Source organism: Oryzias latipes, chromosome 7 (assembly GCF_053564925.1).
Source record: "Oryzias latipes strain Hd-rR chromosome 7, Olatipes_Hd-rR_3.1".
NCBI lineage: Eukaryota > Metazoa > Chordata > Actinopteri > Beloniformes > Adrianichthyidae > Oryzias > Oryzias latipes.
In genome coordinates, this window is record NC_136243.1 from 34,833,271 (window position 1) to 34,842,646 (window position 9,376).

At 44.2% G+C, this 9,376-nt stretch overlaps 1 protein-coding gene across 1 annotated transcript in view; it reads left to right on the forward strand.

Moving 5' to 3' along the window:
- The window catches only part of vstm2la (V-set and transmembrane domain containing 2 like a), a 44,261-nt gene extending 36,038 nt beyond the window's left edge, over positions 1-8,223 (forward strand). Inside the window, exons 2-4 of the mRNA XM_004070260.5 lie at positions 1,707-1,876; positions 2,078-2,122; positions 6,209-8,223. Of these exons, the coding sequence (XP_004070308.1) occupies positions 1,707-1,876; positions 2,078-2,122; positions 6,209-6,661 (668 nt within the window). The 3' untranslated portion in view covers positions 6,662-8,223. The remainder of the gene's footprint in view (positions 1-1,706; positions 1,877-2,077; positions 2,123-6,208) is intronic.
- Positions 8,224-9,376: the final 1,153 nt, after the last annotated feature.

Below are 9,376 nucleotides of genomic sequence, written 5' to 3' on the forward strand. Positions count from 1 at the left end.
AGTATGTCAGAGTAGTTCAGGACATGTATGAGAGAAGTATGACGGTGGTGAGATGTGCTGTAGGTCAGACAGAGGAGTTCAAGGTGGAGGTGGGACTACACCAAGGATCAGCTTTGAGTCCTTTTTTGTTTGCTATGCTGATGGACAGGCTGACAGACGAGGTAAGACAGGAATCTCCCTGGACAATGATGTTTGCGGATGACATTGTAATTTGCAGTGAGAGTAGAGAGCAGGTGGAGGAACAGCTAGAGAGGTGGAGGTTTGCTCTGGAAAGAAGAGGTATGAAGGTCAGTCGTAGTAAGACAGAATACATGTGTCTGAACGAGAGGGATCAAGGTAGAAGCGTTAGGTTACAGGGGGCTGAGGTGAAGAAGGTGCAGGAGTTTAAGTACTTGGGGTCAACAGTTCAGTGTGATGGGGATTGTGGAAAAGAGGTGAAGAGGCGAGTGCAGGCAGGTTGGAGCGGTTGGAGGAAAGTGTCAGGAGTGTTGTGTGACAGAAGAGTGCCAGCAAGACTCAAAGGAAAGGTGTACAAGACAGTGGTGAGACCAGCTCTGCTCTATGGGTTAGAGACGGTAGCAGTGAGACAGAGACAAGAGGCTGAGATGGAGGTAGCAGAGATGAAGATGTTGAGGTTCTCCTTAGGAGTGACCAGGTTAGACAGGATAAGGAACGAGTACATCAGAGGGACGGCTCACGTTGCCTGTGTTAGCGACAAAGTCAGAGAAGCCAGACTGAGATGGTTTGGACATGTTCAGAGGAGGGATAGTGGATATATTGGTAGAAGGATGTTGGAGATGGAGCTGCCTGGCAGGAGGGCAAGAGGACGGCCAAAGAGGAGATACATGGATGTCTTAACAGAGGACATGAAGTTGGCTGATGTTAGGGTAGAAGATGTTCATGATAGAGTGAGGTGGAAAAGGATGATTCGCTGTGGCGACCCCTGATGGGAAAAGCCGAAAGAGAAAGAAAAGACAAGGAGTATTAAAAAAAAAAGAATTTAATATTTTCTATACAAGTCAAAACCTGCAGTAACATCAGGTTGTGTTTATAACCAAAGGAAGTAAACTAAGTGGGATTATTTGAGGATATTTTATTTTTTTCAAGCCTGCGTGTTTCCATCCTTTCTTTTGAATCTTTTTTCACTCATTCCTACACATCCGATGACAGTTTGTCATTCTAGATTATAATCAGTCTATTTCGTTAGAGCTCTGCCAATATTTAGTCAAAACTGTTTTTTTAGAAAGAAAACTGAGAATTTATGCATCTAAAGGATTTAAAAGATGAGTCTGAAGTTTTGGCAAAGTTTCCTCTGCAGGAGGGTTTGTATCAATTACCGCTACGAAGCCCATTGAGACGACTGCTGTTGTGAATTTGGGCTCTAGAAATAAAATTGAATTTAATTGAATATCTCATCAAACTAAAACAGCACAAACATTTCACAAAGAAGCAAAACTGATAGCAAAACCTTCATTTATCTGTCAGTTTAGCACAACATTACGGCAGTGGTGCAGTGGTCGACCTCTGATCGGAATATTGCAGGTTCAATTCCACGCCATGTGTCAAAGTGTCCTTGGGCAAGACACTGAACCCCACATTGCCTCTAGTGGAAGGTTCTTTGGGCCAAAACTCTGAAAAAAAAACGGTTGTTTTGTGCTGGAACTGAACCAAATATTGAATCAATCGTCTGCTCTGTGTGTCACCAGCCGTCTTCACAGAGGTGCCTCATGACGTGAGCGCCCACAGAGGGCAGGACGTGGAGATGGCGTGCTCCTTCAGAGGCGCAGGAACGCCGTCCTACTCTCTGGAGATCCAGTGGTGGTATATTAGGAATCATCTGGACTGGACAGACCGACAACCTTGGATAACCAATGAGGTAAAATGATCTTCTGTTCTGTTTTTTGTTAAGCTGGGGGGGCTTTAGCTGCTTTATCCGTAAAAATACGATTTTCTTTCTTTAAATGGGAAAAAGAAGAGATAAAGAAAGCAGAAACATGATGCAGAACACCTGTGATCATCTTGATATGTATTTAGATTTATAAACTCTAACTTGTATCTTTGCTCGTTTTACTCTCAGGTGGCCCCTAAGGAGGAGATGCCAAAGGATGCCACAAAAATAAGTGTGAGTCAGCGCTGCCTTCATGTCCCCTGGAACGTCCTGATGTGTGTTTTAGTTTGAAATAATGAGAACACTTCTGATTACAGTACTGGCTTTGGATGACCCGTGGGTGCTGAGTTTGATGTAGCTCTCAGTGAACTGAACGCTTCAGACACATTAACACGCTCACTTCATCCTTGATGGATGCATCGAATCACAGCATCAGCCTCCGAGCCGGCACAGCTGCTGCTTGTGGGGGGTTAAGCATCAACCTCTGGGGGGAGCAACCGGCACTGATGGGTCAAAGCAAAACCGGTTTCTACAATTTTATGCCTTAGTCCCATCTGGTCTGCAGGTGAAAAATGGTCAAACCTGTACGAGGCGCACAGGTGACCCAGAGAAAATATCAAGGTTGTAGACCGCTCAGTGAACCCGTAGAGAAAAAAATGTTCATGTACGTTTTTGTACGATCATGCTGCAGGTGACAGGTCGTTGTGAACACTTCTACAACCCGTAAGCGGAAAGTAGGCATGCCATACAGATCACACGTACATCAAAAGTGCGTGCAACTTCCATTATCCACACATATACTTTACAATACACTTCACGCATGTACGACAATGGTACCTTCCATTTTCATGAGGTGACCCCACGGCCTCAAGGGAATTGTGTAGCTATGTTCACCGCCCCCTCGAGCGGCCACTTCTATGTAGGTGTTATTGAGGTCAAGAATTCACATCTCACTATGCAAGTTTTTAAGTCCATTGCCGGACTCTAAATACAAAACACTCAGCCATTGAAGGTGCATTGCTAGTTAAACCAGGTTATACTTTGACCAATCAGGTACTTAGAATTGGTATTGACGTATGGGGGGTGTCCTTTGTAATTCACAGAAGTGCCAACCATTAGACCAGTGGAACAGTTTAATTGGTGGAACTTGTGATACGACAACACCACCCAGAATGCCTAGAGGGGTGAAGAAGCAGGTTATTGGTCAGAGGAGTTGATGGAAAGTTCTTCATATTTGTTAGCTCCTCTTTGTAATGCTACATTCATACCACCTTTATCAGCGCACATTTAAGCAACCACTTTCAATGAAGAGTGTAGGTAACGGCGTGTAAATGTGCGTTTCGAGCTTCTACGCTGGTTTCAGGCTCCATGTACAGAACGTGTGTCCACTAAACGCGCGTTGACAGTTACATCGGGGACCCTGATTTGGTAGTGATGTATGAATGATATCCCCTTTAATTCACTAAAGTGCCAACAGCTTAAAAGTTGGCAGACATGTGCTAGTAAACCGTAGAAGAAGAAGAAGCCCCTCCCTGCTTGTCCAATGTGAACAGCATAGGCTTAAAGCATGTTCACATGCCTGGTGTGAACGTAGCATAAGATAAGATGCAGCCAGTCCTCTTTATGACCCTCCACAGGCCCAGAAAACCTAACCCCCGTCGCACCCGTACGGGTTAACCCTCCACACGGGTCAACCCCCGTGCTGGTAGATGTAACTGGGGTCTAAAATTCCTCCAACGTTCCAATTCAAGTTGGTATTTTTTTGGAAAATCTATCAATTTTTCCACCCCTCTTTTTGGTATCAGTTTCGTGGTCTTTTTCTTGATTTCAACCTTAAGGTCCGTACACACCGGGACGAATTTCGCACGCGATATTCGCCGACGTTTAACGCCTCGCGACTAAACAAAGGGCACCAATGTGAGTGTGCACACCGACGCGAAAAAAACCACGAGTAAAAGCGTCACTTTTTAAAAAACGCCTCGGGTTCGTTTACATGACCAATGAGAATGGCGCTTTTGCACACGTGTCTGAAGTTCTGAAGTTACAGTTAAAAACAACTTGGGGGCGCTCAAACACAAAACTGTCCTGCTGAGCACACATACGTCACGGCAAAGAAAATATACGCCAAGTAGCGTCTACACTGCCGCAAAGAAATAAGACAAAGAAGATGCACTCACTGACGACATTCTAAAATATCCCAGAAAACGTTCAGGATACATTTTATGGTCTTGTACCAGTCGATAAAACTCTCCATGTGCTTCTCTTCTCGTAACTATGGGATGTACCCAAAATCGGCGTCTTTTCCGGCGTCTTTCATCATCAACAGAACAATAATTTCTTCATCGCTGGAACTGGAGCTAGAGCTACTGGTGCTGGAAATATTCATGTTTGTTTTGTTTGATTCTGACAAGCGCGTAAATACTTGCTCTCTTCTTCTGAGTGAAAAGCGACTTTAAGAATCGTAAAGTAGTGCAGCGCCACCCTGTGTACAGGAGTATTTCTCTTTTACATTAAGCGCCATCTGGCACATCAGTCAGCGCCATTCCGGCTGGCAAATATTCGTCCCGGTGTGTGTACAGGCCTTTAAAGTATTCCATTTTTTTGCTGTGTACTGTGGGGCGTGAGCAAAGACAATAAAGTTGGATTCTATTTTATTCTAAATTATTAGGCCAGAAAAAAAAAAGACGATTGCTTTGATGCGACCCAACAAACAACAACAAACTTTATCATAAGGACTATGATAAAGTTTGTTGTTTTCTTTACGGAACACCAGTCACTCACCTCCACAAAGCCATTTTGTAATTATTACCTAAACATGTTCCAACCGCTCTGACGGCGTCACATGTTTACTTGGGGTCATGTGATCCGAATGCACCTCCACCTCTGAGCTGCGACATCATGGGAGCTCAGAAACATGGAATAACTTGATAAAAATGATAAAACCACATGAAGCAAATAAAAAATGATCTTTTTAATTCACTTACTTTTAGCTTTACTTCTATTTATTATCAAATTGAATTTAAATTTACATTAAAAATAGAAACTCAGACTTTTCTTTGCTTTAGGTTCACCACATAAAGCCCAGAATATGCGCTCATGCTTGTTCTGTTCTGTGCTAACGCCTTCAGTGTCTGCAGAATTTCAATTACATTATTTAAATTTAGTAAATAAAAATAGCATGGGAAAAGTTTGAGTAGAGGAATCCAAAAACAAAAGCCTTTTCACCCCCTCCTCTCAACAGACTCATTCTCCATCATGAAAGCTTGCGCCGCGCTTTCAAGACAGAGTGTGTGTTTGCGTGTGTGTGTTTGCGTGGGCGGAGCCAACACTGCAGGCTCTGCAGCTGTAAAATCATTATGAGCTGCTGCTATATAATGGAGAAGAGATCACATTCAGTCAGTCTAAGGAAAAGGAAACAAATCCTTACAAATGCCGACGAAACGCAGAAACACTCAGCAGCACAGAACATGTAGATGCTTTTGAAACATCTGCTGGCGACAAACGCAGTGGTACTTATTCCCTGTTGGGTGACTCCTCATGATGGAAGGATTTCAGTCACATACGCATTTTGATGTTTCATAAAACTTTGTGATGATTTTTTTATGTGTGATGCTTCATTTCAGACATCTGACACACAGAATTGGGTCAAGTAGCTTTGGTTACTGCTTCCAAAATGCTGAATCGCTTTGATTGCCATTCAAAAGTTCCTCATTTGAGAAGCCCTTGTGCTATCCTAGGCACTTTAACATTGGGAGTAGGGTCATCTAGACCCACTAGACAGAGCTCTGAACCTTTTTTCTTCAATGATTTGTGATCTTCACTGGTGTCCATGGATTACATGAAATCTTTCCACCTTTATCCACCTTTGTCATGGTAGGGAGAACACGTCAATGGAAGGGGGGGTCATCTAAGATAACACAAGGCCTTGACCTCTTTCCTGTAGCTCCAACCTCAGCATCACTGTTCCTCCTCTGAAACCATCTTTATCTGCTTTTCTGCATAGATCTCCAGAACATCTACCATGATCTGATCCTCTGATGGATTCATTCCTGATCCATCCCGGTCCCAAAGAGAACCTCTGGAATCTTAATCTCTGACTTTAGAAAATGTTTTTTACTTGAAGACAAAACTTTTTATATTTTAAAAAGATGCTTTTTTTAAAAAATGAAGAATTTTCTTCACATTCAGGTGATGTTCACTTTGACATGGTGGAACAGGACAAGCCCAAATCAAAAGTTGATGAATGTGAAAGAGCAGCTGAACCGCTTCAGATCCCTTCTACAGTCTCATCCTTTCCTTTTTTCCTTTTATCTCTGCCAGGTTGTGAAGGTTGTGGGAAGCAACATCTCTCATAAACTCCGCCTCTCCAGAGTCAAGCCGTCTGACGAGGGCACCTACGAGTGCCGCGTCATCGACTTCAGTGACGACGCAGGCGCGCGCCACCACCGCGCCCGAGCGTACCTGCAGGTGGTGTCGGACGGGGACGTCGTGGACAACCACAACAACTTCGAGGCTGTGGACGACACCAAGAGAGCGGTGGGAGTCCTGGACAGAGAGGCGCAGGGCGGCACCAAAGAACACAGCCATCACCAGGGCCGCGGGCGCCACCAGGAGCACGACAAGCGGCCCCCGTCTTCCAGCCACCACAATCACAATCACGGCGGCGGCGGCAGCCAGCTGCAGCACAAGGCGAGCAGAGAGCTGAGGAAGAGGGAGGTGGACAGTAACCACAGCCACAATGACTGCACCAACGAGCCGAGCTGCACCCTGTAAACGAGTGACGGGGATGTTTGACGGCACGCATGACTCCAGAACAGCAGATAAATCCAGCTATCCATTCAGATGACCAGGACGACTCCATCAGGGTGCAGGACTGGGGGGTGGGGGTGGGGCGGCCGACGTGGCTTTTCTTGCTGTGCACAGGTCTGACCGGACCTGCTCACTGCCTGTAAAGCCAGGCCCACCACTAAAGGGAAGGGGGGCGGTGCAGCCCGTGGGTGGGTCTGCAGCTTCAGCAGACTCCAAATATTCAATAAAACCTTTGGTCCTGCTGTAAAACCCGTGCTCTGCTCCACTCCTGATACTGTAAATGCATCCACGCTCATACCTCCTCCACTGCCTTACACTGTTTGATACTCACACTCTGACTGAAACTGCCTACTTCCTGCCCCGAAAACCTGGTCGTCAGATCCCTCAGAAACAGATTCAGTGCAAAAGCTGCAAACGTCTAAACTGCGGTCGGTTCTTCCCTGCTTTGGCTCTCAAAGGAAAAAAAAAAGATGCTTTGTTTCAGCAGGAATTCATCAAGGTCCCAACGCAGCAGCGCTCATTAAGGACAGAGCCGCTCTTTGCTTCCAATGCCAAACCAAACACGCCACAGGCTGCATTCTGTGTTCGCGTGTCCTCCTCGCCACCTCCTGCTTCAGCTTTTGGCTTCTTTGTTGGCCTCACAGGTTCTGAAACTAAACTAAATTTGATTCTGCTGCAAAAAACAAAATCCCGGAGATGCCCTCCTGTTCAAACGGTCCAATCAAGTCCTTCAAAAGCCTCAAATATCTGTAACTCACTCTGTAAGTAGGACTGTATAAAATATGTTAGTGCATGTTAATGTCATTTTCTTAAAACTTTTTCAGCAGATTAACAGACATGTTTGTCACCTCTCCAGTTCTTTTTTTTTGGGGGGGGGGGGGGGGGGGGGGGGGGGGGTGAAAGCAGTTTTCTTTTGCTCTATTGCTTTCCACAAGTGCTGTACAGACAGATGAATGCACTCCATAGCTGCTCAGTGAGGGACTTTTCCCTCTGATGTATCTTAGTATTTCTACATGGAAACCACCTTCTGACAACACGCCATCCCAGCCAGCACACGCGTGTGTGACTGGAGACGTTCGGAGAGGCCATTGTACTTTTGCATTTTCCTAATTCTTCAGCATCCTCTGCTTGTTCCGCAGCCTCTTCTGTAAAAGTCACCAGGACGAAAAGAGACATTTTAAAGATATTATACGTGAAAACAAACTTAAAAAAGCACATGGAGAGGTTAGAGATGAATGCTGTTTGTGCAAACTGTCGCCTCATCCTTCGGTTTGGGACGTCCAAGCAGGAACCAGAGGAACCACGGTTCTCCCGTTCGTGTTCTGGGAGGTTGGATTTCGTTCTCTGTGGTATTTCTTTCCTTTTTTTCCACCAAGTTGCTTTGATTTGATGTTTTGAGAGGAAGAGATGGAAGAAAAGATGGAAAGGTGTACATTTCTTCAAGAATGTTTGGTCTCACACTAAAGTGTATATGCCTTCAACGAGATAAATGTATAAAACTAAATAAATTATATACGAAACCCAAATGGATGCTGGGTAATTTTCTCCTCCCTCATCAGAAAAGGTTGATTCCTCTGCAGCGGCCCTGCAGCCCTGTCTGTGTGCATTAAGGACAAACAATGTAAAGCGGTTGACTGTGTGTAATGGTTGCTGCCACGGCCTCCCCCCCTCCCGCCGCCGCCGATGACTAATGGCGCTTTTGTCGGCTCTGGCAGCAGGATGAATAGCAACAGCACAGGATGAGATAAAGAGCTGCGTCGCAGCGCTGGCTAGCATTAAGCCAGCCCTGCTAAATGCAAACATGAGGTGATCCTGAGCCCCCACCCACCCACACACAGAACCCCCCCTCTCTGCTCTGCTTCCTTAAAGCTCACATGATGACAGACGGCCGGGTCCATTGTTGTGATGTGGCCCACCTTCTGCCTCCAGGGCGCCCCCACCTTCCCCCTGAGGGAGGGGTCATCCATCCTCAGGTGCAGACGGCTGCACCTGACACGGATTTGCTCAGGTTAGGACCCCCCCCCCCCCCCCCCCCCACCATCACCATATTTTTTTTACAAAAAAATTGTTTCTGTTGTTCACCCTCCAAAAGACACACATTGATTAAATGATTCAAATTTTTTTCAAATTCATAATAAAAATAAATAAAAGAAAGAAAGACCAAATAAAAATAAAGAGTAAATAAAAAATAAAACAAGTTCAAGCTCCAAAAAAGTAAATAAAACAAAAATAATAAAATTTTAAACAATAAAATATATATTTTTTAAATATTTTGAAATAGGTACAAATAAAAACAAAATGTAAAAAAACATGTATAATCAACTATAAAAAAATACAAAAAAAATAAAATTCATTTAAAACAAATTGGGAATAAAACATAAAATTAATAAAATCTGTCCATGCTCCACATTAATTCTTATCCACTGCATTACAAACATAAGCTTAACAATCTGTAGAGAACTAACAACAACTACTGCATTATGAAAAAAATCACATTTTTTATTGAGGTTTTGCAATGATTCCAATCTCTGGAAACTAAAGCCCTGATTTATTTGATTTCCAAACCTCCAAAAACAAGTTAAAAATAAATAAAAGGGAAAAAATAGGACATATTCGTCTTTAGATTCGGATTTATCTTTAAATCAAAATGACTTTTCTGTACTGACTAGATGTAAAAAA